We start from the raw sequence: 20512 nt of genomic DNA, 5'->3' as shown, positions 1-20512 counted from the left end.
ACGGAACGGCGCTCCGAAACCTAGTTCTTCTAAATAAACCTGTTACACTATAACCTGGTGTTGTGTGATTTTTAACTTTGTCCACCCCAGTTCAACACCGGCATCTCCAAATCAGACGTCAATCAGAGAGTCCACCCACTCTGCCCATTGTCTCCTCTTCCTCTTCCAGAGCTGGTTCACTTCCTATAGGGACTGAAAACCAAGTGAGGAGATGGTGAGTGAAGGAGCAGCTTTTATACAAATTGTATCCCATAATATCCACACTAATCTTCAGGCAGTCTGACTATCCTGTGGGTAATCAGGGGTGGAAATGTCCCTTATGCTGTGTGAGAAGATCCAGCTGAGAGAGCTGTTTACTCGGTGCTTTGTGCTGAACTGTTTGACTGGAGCTGTGTGTTGGATATTGAGTATGTTCATTTTATGTCCCTTCCGATGTACTTTTCAAAGCTGTTCAAGATCTCTAACAACCTTCTCTCATAACGTTCTCGAAAAAGAGAAAAGGACAGACTTGAATTTATGTGGAATCTTTCACAATCACTGGATGTCCCAGCTACCAATGGCGTGGTGTTGAAATGTGGTCACTGTCGTAATGTTTTAATAGTGACCAATGTCATCACAGCAAACGCCCACATACTGCAATGACAAGATGATTTTGTTTGTGGTTATTGACTGAGAAACTGTTGTAGTCTCTCTTGACATTGATCATTGATAATTTATTTGAATTCCCAGTGACCCACTTAAAGGTAATGCGTGAAGGATTTCCGATTGACAGGTACTCAGTAAGTAAATGAACTTAAAATAACATTAACTAACCACAACCTTGTTGGCAAGTGAACATTAAACGACAGAAACGATAACTCCTTTTAACTTGTAATATGACCAACAGTCTTTACCATAATCATATTTGTTTGCTGAATCATAATTTTTACAGGGACAAATCCAACGTCACCATTAGCTTTCAACTGGGTCACATTTCTCTTTTTCACAGAAACATAACTGTAAGTGGCCATCAGAAGCTATTTCTCTGAATTTCCAGAGAAATCTGAACTATCTACCAATACCAATCTCTGACCCACCAAAAATGAATTTTCCAAAGTCTTTAGATTGTCATATTGTAACTATTCAACTAGAAACCATGTTCCTTCTGACATACTATATGGCAGTGCACAGAAATGACATCTTCTCCTCTCTGCTGACCACACAGGCTGCAGTCCATGGTTTTCTCCCTCTCTGTGCATAATTTCAGAGTCAGAAAATCTTCTGTCAGCCTGTGCTCAGATGTTATAACTCTGCACCTCACTCAGCAAGTCCCAGCTTGTTCCCATGGAAGCAATACAAGCCGACATAGGACATTGGTTCAGCCACTTTTGGAATATTGTATGCAGCTTTGGTCTCCCTCTTATGGGAAGGAGGTTGTCAAACTTGAAAGGTTCACAAGGACAGTGTCAAGTTTGGAAGATTTGAACTATAGGGAGAGACTGAATAGCCTGGGGCTGTTTTCATTAGAGTCTCAGAGGCTATGGGGTGACACTATAGAGGTTTATAAAAACATGAGGGGCATGAATAGGGTAAATAGACAAGGTCTTTTCCCTGAGGTGGGGGAGTCCAGCACTACACTAGTTTTGGGGTGAGAGGGGAAAGATTTAAAGGGGACTAAGGGGCAAACTTTTGAATCAAAGGGTGGTGCATATATGGAATGAGCTGCCAGAGGAAATGGTGGAGGCTGGAACAATTTCAACATTTAAAAAACATGTGACTGGGTGTATGAATAGGACAAATTTAGAAAGATATAGGCCAAGTGCTGGCAAATGAGAGTAGATTGAATTTGGATGTGTAGTTGGCGTGGACGTGTTAGACCAAAGGGTCTGTTTTTGTGCTGTACATCTCTATGACTTTATGTTGGTGGGCAAAGCTATACCACCTCTGACCAGTCACTCTTGTGAGTGTATTTTCAGTCCATTATCTGAGAAAGATGGTGAAAACAAAAAAGACTTTCAACTTTGCATTCAAACACACATTTGAGTCTTCTCAACGGTGACAGGAGGCTCCTGTAAAGCACAAAAAGCAGCACGGACCAATTAGGTGAAATGCCCTATATCTGTTGATGTAAATTTGCTTAGTTGGATTTGAAACTCCCAATCTCTGAATAGTTAAATCCAACTCCATAGCAATTCAGCTGCCATACCCAGAGATAGATTTATTGGTTTTTAAAATGCCTTTTTGCAAGAATTTTATAAGGTCACCCTCATCCTCCGACGCTCCAGGGAAAACAGACCCAGTCTGTACAGCCTCTCCCTGTAGCTGAAATCCTCCACCCTGGCAACATTCTTGTAAATCTTTTCTGAAGCCTTTCAAGTTTCACAACATCTTTCCGATAAGGAGGAGGCCAGAATTGCACACAATATTCCAACAGTAGCCTAACCAATGTCCTGTACAGCCACAACATGATCTCCCAACTCCTGTACTCAATACTCTGACCAATAAAGGAAAGCATACCAAATGCCTTTTTCACTATCCTATCTACCTGCGACTCCACTTTCAAGGAGCTATGAACCTGCACTCCAAAGTCTCTTTGTTCAACAACACTACCTAGGACCTTACCATTAAGTGCATAAGTCCTGCTAAGATTTGCTTACCCAAAATGTAGCACCTCCCATTTATCGGAATTAAACTCCATCTGCCACTTCTCAGCCTATTGGCCCATCTGATCAAGATCCTGTTGTACTCTGAGGTTACCTTCTTTGCTGTCCACCACACCTCCAATTTTGGTGTCCTCTGCAAACTTACTAAGCATACCTCTTATGCTCGCATCCAAATCATTTACATAAATGATAATAAGTAGAGGACCTAGCACCAATCTTTGTGGCACTCCACTGGTGACAGGCCTCCAGTCTGAAAAACAGTCCTCCACCACCACCCTCTGTTTTATACCTTTGAGCCAATTCTGTATCCAAATCGCTCGTTCTCCCTGTATTCCATGAGATCTAACCTTGCTAACCAGTCTCCATGGGAAACCTTGTTGAACACCTTACTGAAGTCTATATAGATCACATCTATTGCTCTGCCCTCATCAATCCTCTTTGTTACTTCTTCAAACAACGCAATCAAGTTTGTGAGAAATAATTTCCCATGCACAAAGCATGTTGACTATCCCTAATCAGTCCTTACCTTTCCAAATACGTGTACATCCTGTCCCTCAGGATTCCCTCCAACAACTTGGCAACCACTGACGTCAGGCTCACTGGTCTGTAGTTCCCTGGCTCATCCTTACCACTCTTCTTAAACAGTGGCATCACGTTAGCCAAACTCCAGTTTTCCAGCACCTCACCGGTAACTATTGATGATACACATATCTCAGTAGGAGGCCCAGCAATCATTTCTCTATCTTCCCACAGAGATCGAGGGTTCACCTGAAACAGATAGATGAGATCTCCTCACAAGTTTGTTTCTCAATTTCCCTCTGACTATTAACGGGTCTATAATACAATCCCAATAAGGTGATCATCCCTTTCTTATTTTTCAGTTCCACCCAAATACCTTCCCTGGATGTATTTCAGGGAATATCCTCCCTATGTACAGCTGTAATGCTATCCCTCATCAGAAATGCCACTCCCCTTCCTGTTTTGCCTCCCTTTCTGTCCTTCCTGTAGCATTTGTATCCTGAAACATTAAGCTGCCAGTCCTGCCCATCTCTGAGCCATGTTTCTGTAATTGCTACGATATTCCAGTCTTATAGTCCTAACCATGTCCTGAGTTCTCTGCCTTCCCTGTTAGGCTCCTTGCATTGAAATAAATGCAGTTTAATTTATTCGTCCTACCTTGTCCCTGCCTGCCCTGACTGTTTGACTGACTTCTGTTCTCAACTGTACCAGTCTCAGATTGATCTCTTGCCTCACTATCTCCCTGGGTCCCACCCTCCCTCCACCCTCCGCCCACCTTACTAGTTTAAATCCTCCCAAGCAGCTCTTGCAATTCTCCCTGCCAGTATATTAGTCCCCTTCCAATTTAGGTGCAATCCGTCCTTCTTGTACAGGTCACTTCTACCCCAAAATAGATTCCAAAGATCCAAAAATGTGAATCCTTCATCCAAACATCAGCTCTCCAGCTATGCATTCATCTGCTGTATTCTCCTATTCCTACCCTCACTAGCTCGTAGCACCTAGAGTAATCCAGATATTACTACTCTCGAGGACCTCTTTTTTAAATTACTGCCTAACTCTTTGTCATCTCCCTTTCAGAATCTCAACCTTTTTCCTTCCTATGTCGCTGGTTCCACTGTGGACAATTACCTCTTGCTGGTTCCTCTCCCCCGCGAGGCCATTCTGCACCCTCTCTGAGACATCCTTGATTATGGCACCAGGGAAGCAACACACTTTCTGATTTTTCGCTGCTAGCCACAGAAACATCTGTCTATAGCTCGGACTAGAGAGTCCCCTCAAACAATTGATCTCTTGGAACCTGACGAACCCCTCGTTGCATTAGAGCCAGTCTCAAAACTAGAAGCTTGGCTTTTCATGCTATGTTCCCCTGTGAATTGATCACCCCCTATCTTTTCCATGTTTGAAGTGAGGATTACCACAGAAGACTCCTGCCCTCGGTGCCTACCTCTCTTACCTTTCCTGGAATTAACCCATCTATGTGACCGTATCTGAGACTTTCCCCCCTTCCTATAACTGCCATCCATCACATATTGTTGCCGTTGAAAATTCCTCATTGCTTCTGAATTTCTCTCCAACCGATCCATTCAATCTGATAGGATTCACAACCAACAGCATTTATTGCAGATATAATCCACAGTAACCCTTAAACTCTCTCTAAATTCGCACATCTGACAAGAAGTACAAATCACTGTACTAAAGGCCATTTTTGCTCCTTCACAATCTACAGACCCAGAAAATAACACTGCCTTATTCCTCTACAAAACACTTCCCCAGGTTTAATGAATAGTTATGGCTTATATTTTAAGTTTAAAAAAATAATCAAGAAAGAACCCACACACTTAAAAAATTCACTTATCTGTTCCTTTAACTGTATTGCTCAACACAGAGAAGATGAAGCTGAGGAAATACATGAATGGGCTTCAAGTATGGTGACTGCTTCAGTCATTCATTGGGTCTCATGAACCACTGATTCACTCCTACAGATGAAGAGCTGCTCGAGTGTGAGTTTTGTGAAGAGGACTCCACAGTTTCATAAGATCTCATAACATGCAGGCTTCAACTCTGAAGAGCCATGTGGCATTGAAACTGTTTGCAGTGGAGTGTGTGACCAGGACTTCACACAGTCACTAACAATCCTGAGAAACAAGTGTATCCACATTGGTGAAAAAGCTATTCGGTTTGAGATGTGTGACAAATCATTTTTGGAAGTTATTGACCCTCAACAGATACCAACATATTCACAGATGTGAGTAGTCATTCATGTGTGGGTGTCTGACAAAGCAATCTCATAATTAAAATACTTCTGAATACCCCAACAAATTCAAACAGGGGAGAAGTTGCTCAACATGTAAGCTGCATGCCAATCCGTTTCACTGTCGTCAAGGCTCCTGGCCCATTAGATAACCCACAAAGGAGAGACACTCTTCAAATGTGAGGTTTGTGATGAAGCTTTCTGAACACTTGCAAACTTCCTGATGCACCACCAGACGTTTCATATGGGATAACAACTCTCTGGATGAGGTTTGTGTGCTGGCCTGTATCCAATTTTTCAATTTTCTGACACACCAGACAATTCACACAATGGAGGAGCCCTTCAAATGTGAGGTGTGTTCCAAATCATTCTCACAGTCAGTGAACCTGCATGCTCACAAGTGCATTCATGCAGGGGAGAAGTCATTCACGTGTGGCATATGTGACAAAGCCTTCACACAGTTATCCAATCTTCTAGTACATCAGACAATCCACACAAGGGAGAAAGACTTCAAAAGTGAAGTGCGGAGTGAGAGTTTTGGACGATTATCGGATCTGGTGCAATGTCAACATATTCACACTGTCCAGAAATCCTTTGAATGTGAAGTCTGCGCCAAGTCATTCTTACGGTCGTGGAACCTCCGCACTCACCAACGCATTCACACCGGAGAGAAACCATTCACGTGCCCTGAGTGTGACAAATCATTCTCACAGTTAACAAACCTCCGTGTACACCAACAAATTCACACAGGGGAAAAGTCATTCACGTGCAAGGTGTGCAACAAAGCCTTTACACAGTTATCGCACCTCCAAGTTCATCGAACAATCCACACAGGGGAGAAACCATTCAAATGTGAGCTTTGTGATAAAGCTTTTGCAACATCTACAAGGTTGCTGACACACCAGAGGTTTCACACAGGGGAAAAGCCCTTCAAGTGTAAGGTTTGTATGATGGCTTTTGTTCAATCGTCTGATCTCCTAACACATGAAAGGATTCACACAGGGGAGAAACCTTTTAAGTGTGTGTTGTGTTGTGAGGGCTTTGGAAGATCGTCAGACCTGGCAAGGCACCAACGCACTCACACTGGTGAAAAACCGTTCACATGTGAGGAGTGCGATAAATCATTCTCGCAATCATCAAGCCTCCGTGCTCACCAGCGCATTCATACAGGGGAGAAACCCTTCATCTGTGAGATATGTGACAAATCATTTTCAAAGTTAACGAACCTCCATAGACACCAACGAATTCACACAGGCGAGAAACCCTTCAGATGTGAGATTTGTGACCTAGCCTTCACGCAGTCATCACACCTAATACAACATCAAACAATCCACACAGGTGAAAGGCCTTTCAAGTGTGAGATGTGTGACCGAGCATTCACACAGTCATCGAGCCTTCTGCGACACCGGATAATCCACACAGGGGGGAATCCCATTAAGTGAGCTGCACAATGATGGATTTGGACATGCAATCAAACTTGTGAAATCTGTGTTGTCTTTTGTTAAATAATGCACATTTGTCAAAATGACTGCTAATTTTATTCTGAATTATTGTTTCTCACTGATATTAAACTGACTGAACTGTAGTCATTAGGCTTATCTTCATATTCTTTTTGAAGGAGTCATGTTTGCATTAAGAACAAACAAAGCTGGAGAAATTCATCAGATTAGGCAGTATCTGTGGAAAGGTATCTTTCCAAGTCAGTCCTTTTGCATCACCCATGAATCTAATGAAACTTGAAAATTGTGGAGGTGCTGGCCATAACTTCCAGTCTCTAAATATTGACTGTACCTAATTATCTCCTCTTTTAAAGCATAAGTTCATTCAGCGAACATTTTGCCAGCAACCTTTAATTCCAGTTGTCTGAGTCTGAACTATTCTTTTCCATTCCAGTTAGCTTTCAACCAGTTAAATACTCCCACTCTGAACCACTCCTGTAGAAGGGTGGGTTAGTAAGGTTCCAAATGATACAAAGATTGGTGTAGTTGTGCATAGTGTCAAAGTTTGACAAAGGATACAGCAGAATCTCGATCAGTTGCAGATATGGGTGGAGAAACGGTAAATGGAGTTTAATCCAAATAAGTGTGAGGTGCTGCATGTTGGGGGATCAAATGTTAAAGAAAGTTATACAGTTAATGGCAGGACTCTAAACAGCATTGATGTACAGAGGGATCTTGTGGTTCAAGTCCATATCTCCTTGACAGTAGTCACAGAAATAGATAGTGTGGTAAAGAAGGCAGATGGCATGCTTACCTTTATTGGTCAGGAAACTGAGTAAAGAGTCAGGATGTCATGTTGCAGCTTTGTAACACTTGGTTAGGCCACACTTAACAGTACTATATTAACTTCTGGTCATCACATTACAGGAAGGATGTAGAGCTTTGGAGAGGGTGCAGAAGAGGTTGACCAGGATCTGCCTGCATTAGAGTAGAAACTACAAGGAGATGCTAGAAAAACTTAGGTTGTTTTCTCTGGAGCAGCGGAGGCTGAGGTGAGACTTGGTCGAAGTCTATAAAATTATGAGACGCATAGATGGGGTTGATCGTTAGAATATTCTTCCCAGAGTTGAAATATCTAATACTAGAGGGCATGTATTTCGGGTGAGAGGGGGAAAGTTCAAAGGAGGTGTGAGGGGCAAGTTTTTTAACATAGATTGGTAGGATTGTGGATTGCGCTGCTCGGGGTGATGAAGAAGCCAGACACAATAAGGGATGTTTAAGAGATTTTTAGATAAGCACATGAATATGCAAGAGAGGTATGGAGAGAAATGAAGCAAAGGCAGGCAGAAGTGATTAGTTTAATTTGGAGTCATGTTCGGTACAACATTATGGGCCAAAGGGCCCATTCCTGCACTGTACAGTTCTATGTTGCCTTTGTGCACAGCCAATCTAACCCCTGTGATGAAGTTATCACTTTCTTCTAAAAAATCCCTGTACTGGCATTAGCAGTCATTCAGTCACATCGCTGACCCTGGCACCAGCGAGGTAATTTATCATCCTGGAATTGCTTCTTCAGTTATATTTGTGTGTTCCCAGAACCATTGAATCTGTGATAATGATTGCTCTTCCCATTTTCAGTGGACCTTCCTGTACAGCTGAGCCAGCTGTGGTACCATGGACTCCCTCGATTACCCATCACTTTCATCAGGATTCAGAGCTCAATGATGGTTGAAGAGTGAGATACGTTCAGGGCCCTGCACTACCTGCCTTCCGGACACTTCCTAAACGCACTGCTGAACATCTTGGCTCCAAGTTTAGTTGTGGTCTCTGTGCTTGTAAAATGAGGCAACTCTTAGAGGAATGGGTATGACATAAAATCAGACCTTTAGTTGGTTATGTGAATTATAGACAGATCTTCTTCAGGTGACAGGTGTTTGGCCAATACCATGGGCAATGTTTGTACTTTCCTGACTGGGAGGACTAGGAACCTGAGTATGGGGAGAGTGTGGTCAAGGTGCTGACAGAGTGGTAATGTCACAAGATTTGTAAATCCAGAACCTTGGACAAATGTTCCAAGGAAATTGGTTTCAATCCCATTATAATAGATGGTGAAATTTAATTTCAATAAAATAAATAAAAATTAAAGTAGTATTGTGGCAGCCAAGTAACCACAATTGATTGTTATAAAACATCATTGGGTTCACTAATGTCCTTCAGGGAAGGGAACTGCATTCCTTAGCCAGTCTGACACACAGCAATGTGGCTGACCGTTAACTGCCCTCCAGTCAATTGGAGAATTGCAATAAATTCTGGTCTAGCCTGTGCTGCCCACGTCCCTTGAAAGAATTTCAAAAATACAGGAAAGTCTGAGTAACTGAGACAGGAGAGTCCTGATCCAGTAGTGAGTGACCTGGGTTAATCCGACACTCCAGGGACAGCTTAGATACAGCTTGACTCTGTATCTAACCCGTGCTTTACCTTCTCTAGTAAAATGTTTGATGGAAGTGTGAACTCAAAAATTTATTCCATCCCTATTTTAAACATGGACAAATTATTCTTGACGGTCGTATTTAAGCTTTTGTTAAATACGCTGGGTGTTTTTGTCTTTACCACCCTTTTAGCCACTGAGGTCCAGACCCTTCCTTCCTCTGGGGGGAGAAAAAACAATTCCTCAATTCCCCTCTAATCCTTCCAACATTTACCATCAATATCTCCTCCCTGGATGTTGGCCTTTCTGCTTAGAGAAATAATTTTGAAACAATCCTATATCAGCTGCCTCAACCACTTCTCACCCTTCCAGTAGCCCAACTTGCATAAACTTCCATTAACGCTTCCAAACATTTACCAGCAATTGCATCTCAACTCATGTTGGTTCATGTCAGAGCACAAACAGAGCCACAACCTATAAATTTATGGATGAGGGTTTCATCAGTAGATGAGCTAAGGCAGGACCCTACTAGTCTCTACTGAGAGTGGATCTTGCCCTTTTCCTACATATGGTGTCCCTTTTGCTGACCAACATGAGGAAATGAAGTGAGAGCCAGGGATTAACACCTCTCACAGCCAGTCCATTTGTTTCTGGAGTAATGTGAGTTCCCTGAAACTTGGGAAACTGACCAGTGAAATGGAGGTGACTTTGAGCAGCAGATCTGGTGGAGATTTAAGCTTGTCATTATCCCATCTGAATAAAACCTCACTTATTGCAGTTGGTGTTTCAGCTCCTGTGGTAAATTACATAAAATTCTTGTGTGAATAGCATTCTTCATCCTTGGTGGCTTTCAAACTGATGACACCATTGTGGGAAGTATCACTCAATTGTGTTTGACAGTAGTTCAAAAGAGGAAGATCCTCAGCATCCAAGGCAGTATTGATCTGCAGTGATGGGATCAGTATATGCACAGAGAGGAGTTGCACACGAAAAAGACAGGAATTACTCTGTGCTCAGAGGATAACCTGTTCTGAAAGACCCTCTTCAACTTGAAGATTGACTTTGACTGAGTAAGTGACTTGGAGATAAATCCACTCCTCACCAGATCACTCTGTCGATCACTCTCCCCTTGTCAGATACTGCACCCCTTGCCCTCCCCCTCATACTTCACATGACTCAAGACCCTGTCTATAATTTACATGGCAACAACTTATTCCAAGAATTTGAAGAAGTTAAAGATGAGACGGTTGTTTGCAATAACAAAGGGGTCGAGAGGACAAGGGTGTTAAATTTAAAGGAGAGAGGACACATCTGAAGTAAGAGAATCCATGAATAATCTTGGTAAACATGAGAGTCAGCAATGAAAGTGGGTGATCAGCTGTTTATTGAGAATCAGGTCAAGGGAACAGGAGGTGGATCTCATGGGCAAGATGAACTCAGAGAGGGCATGACAGGACATAGGACAGAAACAAAAGAAAGGCCAGAGTTCAGGGCGAGGGTGGGGGAAACATTGACAGAATTTTGTCCATGTGAGTTCATTGGCAGGGAGGAAAGTGGCAGTGGCAGAGAATTGTTCAATCTTATTTCCCTGAGCAGAGAGTTCTATCAACAGGAAGCAGAATATTTGAAGTCATTGATTGGAGGGCAGTTGAGGAGAAATTATTTTGGCCAAAAGGTCATGAAAGTTTGGAACTCAGTGTCTGAAAGGATATTGATGCAAAAGCCCTCATCAAAATTAAAAAGAAACATTTGGATGTGATCTTAAAGATGTAAGTTTGCCTATTTTAAAATGAGAATACAGGTAGAATAACTTCTCCACATTGACATTCTTTTATCAAACACTCACAGAGAAGACACCGCACATTTAAATAAAAAGTAAAGTTCCTAGAGTGTCAGATTAACCCAGGTATCTCTCACCCAGATCTAGATCAAGACTTATCCGCCTCTATCATTCACACTCCTGTATCACTGACTTTTATGTCACAATCCACTGTCTGGGAAACAGACTTCGACAAATAATGAGATGGAGCCCAGTTCAGGAAAGGTTATGACTGCTCTGATGATTACTTGTTCAGAAAAGTTATACTGGACTTGGAGCAATAGCTGTGTTTTTCTCTCTCCACACATAAACTGCCTGACTACTGAGTTTCTCCAACATTTTGCTGTTTTTATTGGATGAAGTGGGCAGCAAATGGAATTCGATGCAGTGAGTTTGAAATGATTTATCTTGTTGGAATTGCTGACAGGGACAATCTAAAATAAAGGTACAATTCTAAAAGGTACAGGAGTAGAAGGACTTCGGTGTATCTAGGTTAAATCACAGAAGGTGGAAGACAGGTCAAGAGCTTGGATTCATCAAGCTTCAGGCATCCTGTGCTTTATCAGTTGGAGCACAGAGTACAAAAGCAAGATAGTTATCCTGAACCCAGATAAAACACAATCTCAGCTTGAGCACTGCATCCAGTTCTGGACATCACTGTTTAGGAAGAATGTGAGGCCATTTGAGAAGGTGCCAAAATTATTTCCAAGAGTGGTTTTACGGAACAGGAATTTTAGTTTTTTTGGAGGGTTTGGAGAAGTTGAAACCGTTCTCTTTGGAGAAGAGGAAGTTGGGAGGAAATCTCTTTAGTAATAAAGATTTTTAAGATAACGAGAGAGCTGACTACGAGAAACAGGGAGAAAGTGTTTCCATTGATGGACAGATCGAGAAATGGGCACGAATTTAAGATGATTGACAAAAGAGGCAATAACTACATGAGAAAATATCCTTCATGCGATGAGGGGCTAGGATCTGAAATGCCTGAGAGTGTGGTGGAAGCAGGTTCAATCGAGACATTAAAGAAAGAGTTCCACTCTCTCTCATTCCAATCGGGATAGCATGCTGGACATCAAGCCCCACTTTTCCCAGAATTGTCACAAACGTGAAAGATTTTATCAAAGAACATAGAATTCCCCAATTTACAAATCATTTTAGACCCAGGTTAGCCAAAGGCATGTACCGGCTTTCTGTATTATACCAGAACTACTGTTTATTACAAAAAATATAGATTCTCGTTCCAGATAAACAACGATGAACACTTGACATATATCTCAACCAATTAAAAGTCTGAACACCCCATTAAAATTCAATCTGCTGGTCAGTTTCCAAAGCTACAGGCACAGTAGGTAAAGCCCACCTTCTGAGGTCTTTCTGCCAAAGTATAATGAGGGCCTGGTCAGTTGTAAGAGCCCCCTGTAGCCTCAAAATGAATGTAAATAGTTTCCTGCGTGAGTAGAAAAATGCCTTTGTTTTGCAAATGCAAGGAAGCTCTGAAGAATGTCAAATTTTAATAATGTGTTGCTTGTTTTTTATTTTCTCTGTAAAGTCTGAGCAGAACTGTTTTAGGACATTTTGCCTGTACTTACAGATAAAATTTATGAATAAAATATATTTTTGAAATAATAAAAAAGTTGGCTGAGAGAGACATCAATCAGAGAGCCCACCCACTCTGCCCATTCTCTCTTCTTCTGGAGCTGGTTTACTTCCTGGTGGGGCTGAAAACAAGTGAAGAGATGGTAAGTGAAGGAGCATAAGACCATAAGACATATGAGTGGAAGTAAGGCCATTCGGCCCATCGAGTCCACTCCGCCATTCAATCATGGCTGATGGGCATTTCAACTCCACTTACCAGCGTTCTCCCCGTAGCCCTTAATTCCTCGAGACAACAAGAATCTATCAATCTCGGCCTTGAAGACATTTAGCGTCCCGGCCTCCACTGCACTCTGTGGCAATGAATTCCACAGGCCCACCACTCTCTGGCTGAAGAAATGTCTCCGCATTTCTGTTCTGAATTGACCACCTCTTAATTCTGAGGCTGTGTCCACGGGTCCTAGTCTCCTCGCCTAACGGAAACAATTTCCTAGCTTCCACCCTTTCCAAGCTATGTATTATCTTGTACAGCTTTTATACAAATGGTATCCCATAGTATCCATGAAATAACTCCACAGATGTCAGTATCCTATTAAAAAGTCAACTTTTATTTACACATGGAGAACCCTTGACCCTTGACCAGCTTCGCAAAAGCCAGTTCTCAGAGTGAACAGGATGTTTGACTTTTCTGTTTTTTTTGCATTAGAATGTCTTTTTTTTTGTTTTTTCCCTCCCCCTCACTACCGCCTAACTGCGGTAGTGCTTATTTTTTTCCCCAGCACCCATGTTGTGTGTGCAGATGTGACCTTTCTGTTTTTTTTTTACACAGCGGTAGTGCTTATTTTCTCCCCAACACCCATGTTGTGTGTGTGTGCAGGACTTTATTGTTCTTATCTGTCAGCTGGAGCTATCCGATTGGACCAAATTAACTCCTATTCTCAGAGGTCCCCCTGGCTGACCCCGTTATAATCACTGCAGTCCACACCAATCTTCAGGAATTCTGACAGGGGTGGAAATGTCCCTTATGCTGTGTGAGAAGATCCAGCTGAGAGAGCTATTTACTCGTTTCTTTGTGCTGAACTTTTGACTGGAGCTGTGTGTTGGATATTCTGATAGTGTAAGATGAACACAACAGAAAGGAGGATCACGTGGAACTAAATCAGCAGCAGAGATCGACTAGCCTGTTTCCAATTATAATTTAATGTTGTTGTTTCTGATTTCCAGCATCCACAGTTCTTATTTTTATTTTTTCATTTCATGTTCCTTTCTGTGGTTGGATCGGAACTCAATCTCTGGATTGTTAATCCAGCAAACATAACAATTCATCTGCGAAAGCCGGAGTCACATTTATTAATTTTATTCATACCTTCTTTGAAGATTTTACCTGAAGGCCTTTGTCTTTCCCAAAAACCTGGACTTGGATTTGACAGTTTTTCCCAGTGCTGTGACTGATAGCTGAATGTGGTTAGTGTAGTCTGAGCAAGCGCAATGTATTTAATTTCCCAGGATAAAGCAGAACCTTTTAATCAGCGATACTAAGCAATATTTTCCTCAGCTTCAAGCACCTCCCATTCAGTGTATTTTCTTCATATCGTTTTGCTAAGCAAGGACAGTGATTTCAACATCGCCACTGAATTAACATTTCTCCTGAATATTTTTTTTCTCTCAAAGAAACGCTGATTTTTATAGCACATCACAAGACATCAGTGAACTGATAATCAGTTTCACACACTATCTACGTGTCTTTTCAATTGCCCAAACAGTGCCTGGCAAGCTAGGGGCCTGGTCTATGGAAACAAAGTAGCCACATTGCCTGCTCCTGATCACTATCCCATGTCCCTGCTGGAAACAGGGTTTGTGATAGTCAAATGATAAAGAAGAATGGGCATGCATCTAATTTCACCACTTCCCCACTTGCCACCTCCCACACAAAAGAAGGGCAGAGTTGCACTCTCTGTGGAACTGTCTCTGAGGGGTTATCTCCTTCAGAAAAGGGAAAAATGAATTGGAGGAAATCATGTTTCCTTCTTCTATGGAAGGATTGTATTACTCTAAATCAGAGAATACAGGGAAGATAGATCCTGACCATCACCCAGGGAATAATTGCAGAACAATTGAAGATATCCAGTCCCTTCACTGTATGCTCAACACAGAGAAGATTATTTAGTGAAACCATATTCTGGAAATCAGTCAGGTCAGGGGAGCTTTGACATATTATCAAATCTAAAACTGGTCAGTGGAATGAAGCTTTCTATCAGAGCCAAGCTTTCCGAACATCCAGCTGTAGGTGATCAGCAAGAGTACGTTTGGGAAGAAGCGTGATTCACTTCTAGAAGTGAGAAACTGTTCAGGTGTGAGATGTATGAGGACAATTCCCAAGCTAGTAATACTTAACACACAGAGTGCCTGCTGTTAACACAAGCTTCATGGAAGAGAAAACATTCATTTTTGAAGTGTGTGAGTGAGGCTTTGCAAACTCATTGCCCCTCATCAATGCCTTCACACTGGAAAAAAACTGTTCAAATGTGAGATGTATAACAAGGGTTTTGTACAATTTTCAGGCCTGCTGAATCACCAGTCTATTCACATGCAAAGTATGTAATGGATCATTCTCAGTGCTATCAAAGTTTGCTTTGGGCCAACATAATCACACCAGATAGAAAACAGTTTCATGGAAGCACGTATCAAATCATTCTTGAGTTCTGATTTGGAGATGCCGGTGTTGGACTGGGGTGGACAAAGTTAAAAAATACACAATACTGGGTTATTCTTGAGTTCATCAATTTTGTTTACACAGGGGAAACCCCATTAATGGGGAACACCATTAATGCAAGGTGTGTAAAAAATCATTCTCGCAGTCACCATAACTCATTTGGTAGTAAAGCATTCATATGGGGAGAAACCTTTCCATTGTGAGGTGTGTGACAGTTCTCACAGTTAGGAAACCTGCACATATACCAACACATCCACACAGGAAAAAAAGTGTTCAAGTATAAGTAGTAACAAGAAATTTTCCAACTCAAGTCCTGCTCCATCAAAGGATTTACACAGAAGCGTATGACTCCTTGACCTCATTCTAAACATGTGAAGCAAAACTAACTTTCCCTGATTTCCCAACGATAAACTCAATGTCTTGCACAATTTAAACTCAAATCTCAAAATTTCTTTGTTTATTTGAGATATGAAACAAAATTTTAAAACAAAATCCCCAAGGCCTCATAAGCTGTTTAATAGCTTTGAATAGACAGTTTCTTACCTCTGTCTTAAACCCTCTCTTCTAAAAGAGACCAGAACAAAATACACCTTGTAAAGCCATAGAATCATCACAATGTACACATACTGCACCTGTTTCAATTCAACAAAACAGATGATAACAATTCACTCTCCCTTTCTCAGGTCAATGCCCAGATGGATGTAAAATTAGGAAAAGCCTAACAGTTAACTGTCAATCAATATTAATGAGTGCATTCTCTACAGAAATGTCTCCACCAATGTGAGTCTACTTGCCAACCCATTAGCATTTTAATGTACGACTAATGTTGGTTTTATCCTTAAACTGACAATCATGTGAATTGTCCCAATAAGTGCAAATCAAAAAGGTCTCAAAAATATCTTTTTCAGCCATATTTATAAAAATCATACATTTTTCATCACAATAGTTCTGCTCTTTAACATTCTGGAATGTAGAATATCAGGTTCCAGTGACTTATTAGCTTTCAGCCCCATTTATTTCTCCAACAAAACCATCTTACAAATACTAATTCCCATCAGGTCCTCATTTTCCCCTGTACATTGTTCTCTAATTTTTGGGAGATTTCTAATATCTTCTTCAGTGAAGACAAATGTAAAATAATGCTTTAATCAACCAGGAGATACACTGACTGTGAAAACCCTTCACTCACCAGCCTCACCATGTCATCATACCTACTCATGGACCAGCTCACATTAGCCCTTTGACCATCAGCTTTTAGTCAAGAAGTGAGGGACAACAGTAAGTTTCTGCCAGGTGGTTTTGCCAGGTGATTTTGGACAAGGACACACACACACACACACACACACACTTGAATAGTTTATCTTCCATGTGGCTACCTAAATGCACCTTGTCCATTTAGGAGATCTGGAGCCTGGCAAGTCCTCCTCACAAGCCTCACATTTGAACAGTCTGTCACTTATAGGAATGCATCATTGAGAAACTTAATGAATGATTGAAGCTCTTATCACATTTGGTTCCGACTCACACTTCTTCCCAGCCTCACCCTGACAGATCATTCGTGGCCCAATCTTCAAACCGATTGGTTCTGATGGAAGACGGCACACCACTGACTAGTTTCAGATCTGATGGTATGTTAAAGCCTCCTGACCCGGCCTATTTCCAGATGATAGTTTCACTGCCCAACTTTCTGTGTTCAGCAAAGGAACGATATGCCTTTTCACAGTTTTGCAGTTGTTCCTTGGGCAATGGTCAGAATCTTTCTGGGGTATCCTCTGTATTCTCTGGTATAGTATAGCACGATCCTTCTGTAAAACTGGAAAAGGCAACATAAAGCCGAATTCTCACAGTTTCAGTTGTACAGCATCATGTACACACCCTCAACTATTCAGTGCTCGATACCATGACAAGCTGCCTGCCTCTCCTTTTGCATAGAAAGCAATGTAAGTCGCAGAGGGTGGCATCTGTAATTGAGTATTAAAGATGCTGTGCAATAAGAAAATAATATAATGCACAGAGCTGAAGTCAATGCATGTATGTTAAGAAATAAATGTGCAGTGGAGAAAAGATGGGAGACTCAAAGTGCAAACTGAGTGAATGCTGAGAAAGCAGGCTAACAACCATAACCCCTCACTTCTCGACTAAAAGCTGAAGGTGAAAGGGCCAAGGTGAGCTGGTCCATGAGCAGGTATGATGACATGGTGAGGCTGGTGATTTGAGAATGATAACTTGTGTGGGTGAAAGTCTGAGGAAGATGCGAGACGAGGAGCATGCAGGGATGTTACTGTAAAAATAATTTGGCTAATTCCCAGAAAAAACATTTCGCGAACTGCAGCGCCAGGTAGCTGCTGTGATATACATCTTGAGGATTTAGACAGTCTAGTTTTGCAGGGATGGAGAGGCAAATTGAAAGTCATCCAAAAACCCAGCAGCTTTGCGTTTTAATGAAAGGCAAATGTAGGAATTTAAGTTGCTGCTTCATCTCATTGTTGAGACTCTAAAGTCATAATTTAAGGCTTGAGAGAAAATAGCAAAGATGTTTCTTGTTGTCTGGATTTTTACCTTTTCATTTTTTTCTCTCTTTTCCTGTCATTTCTCACTCCACAACAGGAAAGGCAAAACTCTGGCCATGATTTCCTCCAACTCTCTCTCCTCCTTTGCTGAAGGGATTGTCTCTTCAGCTAGACACTGTACCATTATGAATGCCAGTCTGCTATTCCCCTGTATATAGGGTCAGATGCAAGTCTTCTCTTTTACCTGACTTGACTATCACACACCCTCTGTTTCAATCAGAGACACTGGATACTGACCAAGAGCAGACAATGTGGCTATGTTCTTTCATCCACCCAGTCTCCAGATGTCATGTGGACAATAGAAACAATAGTTGGGCAGAGTGTAAATCAAACTATTAAGTCATTATGAGCTTCAGTCATTCTGGTGCACATATTGACTATCACATTTCCTACATGAAAGCAGTGACTATACTTCAAAAGAATATCATTGGCTGTAAAATGTTTGGTGCCGTCTGGTGGCTCTGGAAGGTTCCATGTAAATGCAAGTCTCTCTTTTGTTTTCCGAGAAGGTTAGAGAGATTGGTAGTGGGAGGTCTTGGGAGGGATTTTAAATGACATGCAACATCCAGAGAGAACTGACCATTCACAGTCCACAGGATAATAAACACACTGAGCTCAACAACAGGAAATCAGTAAGAATCCTCAGACACTCTGCATTTCACCTTCTCATATTCAGAAATGAGCCATCAACAAACTCAGCCTGGAAATCAAAAGGGAAATACTTCCAATAAGCACACTCAATATCCAACACAGCTCCAGTCTAACAGTTCAGTACAAAGCACAGAGTAAACAGCTCTCTCAACTGGATCTTCTCACACAGAGTAAGGGCCATTCCCATCCCTGACTGCCCACAGGAGAGTCAGACTGCCTTGAGAATGTATTGAGAATTGAGGGCCTCTTTCAACTTGTGTTAACACAGCATTTCATATTTGGCAATTTCTGTCTATCTAACTGTGTCACATTCATAATTAGTGTTCTCCAGATGTAAATAAATCCTTGTATGAAAGAAGAAACATCAAGGTCTTGACTCACAACAAACATTTAACATTATCAATGAAGTGTGGTGAAAATAAGAAGGTTCGGTTTTAGAAGGAATGAAAACTAACCTTCAAACGGAGGTGGGCAGGGACAACAGTCACCTGATGTCATGAATATCTGTCCCATGCCCACTGACCAACAGAGTTTAGAAAGGTAATCAACATAGCATTGGAGGCCAGCTCCCAAAGTAAGATCTAATGCAGAGCCATGTGGGGAGAAGGGAGAAAGGAGAAGGAACATCCAGGGAGACAAGCCACACCATCTCCTTGGGGGAAGACCAGGAGTTCCCCTACATCAGGCTGAGAGAAGATCAAACACTATTGTGACTATGATCACCACAAAAGACAATAGGATATCTGGGAGGTGAGAGTGGACTGCCTCTCCCCTTCTATTCTATAGAAAGGCTTTGGGATCAGTAAAGCATTCTAATCTGTTACAGATCATTTATTCTCTTTCTTTGTCTAATTAATACACCATTTCCAAACTGTTGTTTCTGAAGAAACTATCAGAAATCTGCTATAAATCATTGACTGCCTGTATGAGCTTACCGTGATTACAAAATTGGTAAAAAATAACAATTAGTATCACAGATTGTTCACAGAAGTCAGGGTTTAATTGCCTTTAAGTTTGAGAAGCTTGAAAGTAGCAGTATTAGATTGTAATTAAACATATATTCAGTAATTCCGAAAGCAACCAATGGCTTTTGCTAGAAGTTGCTAGAAAGTTTGGTTGTGCAAACCAGGGCAGCTGGAACAAAAGATATATTAGGAATTACGGAAGACTCTGCTAGATATCTTGATTTCTTTTTGGTTTAGAAGGGTAAGATTAAGATTTTTTTAAAAGTCCAGAATACATGTGTATACCTTATAACTGAACAGAAATTGTAAGGAGTCTGGGAAAAAAGTTACAACCAGGAAGTGACAGCTTATACTCTCAACTACGATTTTTTTGTAATTTGTTCACAGCGTGTGTGTCGCTGGCTAGACCAGCATTCATTGCCCATCCCCAATCACATTACTGAGAGTCTGGAGTCACATGGAGGCCAGACGAGGAAAGGATGGCATTTTTCATCTCTAAAGGATATAAGTGAACCAAATGTGTTTTTCCTGACAATCAACAATAGTCTAATAATGACCATGGATCTTTGTATTCTCAATTTTTATTGAATTCCAATATCTGCCATGGCAGGATCTAAACCCACGACTCCAGAATATTACCTGGGTCTCCAGGTTAATAGTCTAGCAATAATACCATGAGGCCATCGCCTCCCCATGAAGATGGGAAATAGAACTTGGAATGAGGCACATTTTCAAAATAAACAGTCAAAAATCACACAACACCAGGTTATGGTCCAACAGGGTTAATTGGCAGCATACTAGCTTTCAGAGCTTTCAAAGCTAGTGTGCTTCCAATTAAACCTGTTGGACTATAACCTGGTGTTGTGTGATTTTTAACTGTGTACACCCCAATCCAACACCGGCATCTCCAAATCAAAATAAACAG

At 41.4% G+C, this 20512-nt stretch overlaps 1 protein-coding gene across 5 annotated transcripts; it reads left to right on the top strand.

Moving 5' to 3' along the window:
• The first annotated feature begins 173 nt into the window (after positions 1 to 173).
• LOC132832440 (zinc finger protein 271-like) lies at positions 174 to 6983 on the top strand. Of its 5 annotated transcripts, none has more exons than XM_060850431.1 (2): positions 174 to 214; positions 5047 to 6983. In XM_060850431.1, the coding sequence occupies exon 2, from the start codon at positions 5742 to 5744 to the stop codon at positions 6852 to 6854; it is 1113 nt and encodes a 370-aa protein (XP_060706414.1). In that variant the 5' UTR covers positions 174 to 214; positions 5047 to 5741; the 3' UTR covers positions 6855 to 6983. The 5 variants fall into 5 exon arrangements, with proteins under 5 accessions (XP_060706414.1, XP_060706417.1, XP_060706416.1 ...); XM_060850434.1 differs by lacking the exon at positions 174 to 214 and adding an exon at positions 250 to 407 and having other exon boundaries at positions 5144 to 6983; XM_060850433.1 differs by lacking the exon at positions 174 to 214 and adding an exon at positions 250 to 407.
• Positions 6984 to 20512: the final 13529 nt, after the last annotated feature.

This window comes from Hemiscyllium ocellatum, chromosome 35 (assembly GCF_020745735.1).
Source record: "Hemiscyllium ocellatum isolate sHemOce1 chromosome 35, sHemOce1.pat.X.cur, whole genome shotgun sequence".
Classification (NCBI taxonomy): Eukaryota; Metazoa; Chordata; class Chondrichthyes; order Orectolobiformes; family Hemiscylliidae; genus Hemiscyllium; species Hemiscyllium ocellatum.
The sequence above is the reverse complement of the archived record's forward strand: the minus strand, read 5'-3'. Positions and strand labels throughout refer to the sequence as shown.

Excerpts from the sequence above, each read along its gene's own strand:
- LOC132832440 (XM_060850431.1), top strand. The coding sequence starts at position 5,742 with ATGGAGGAGCCCTTCAAATGTGAGGTGTGTTCCAAATCATTCTCACAG.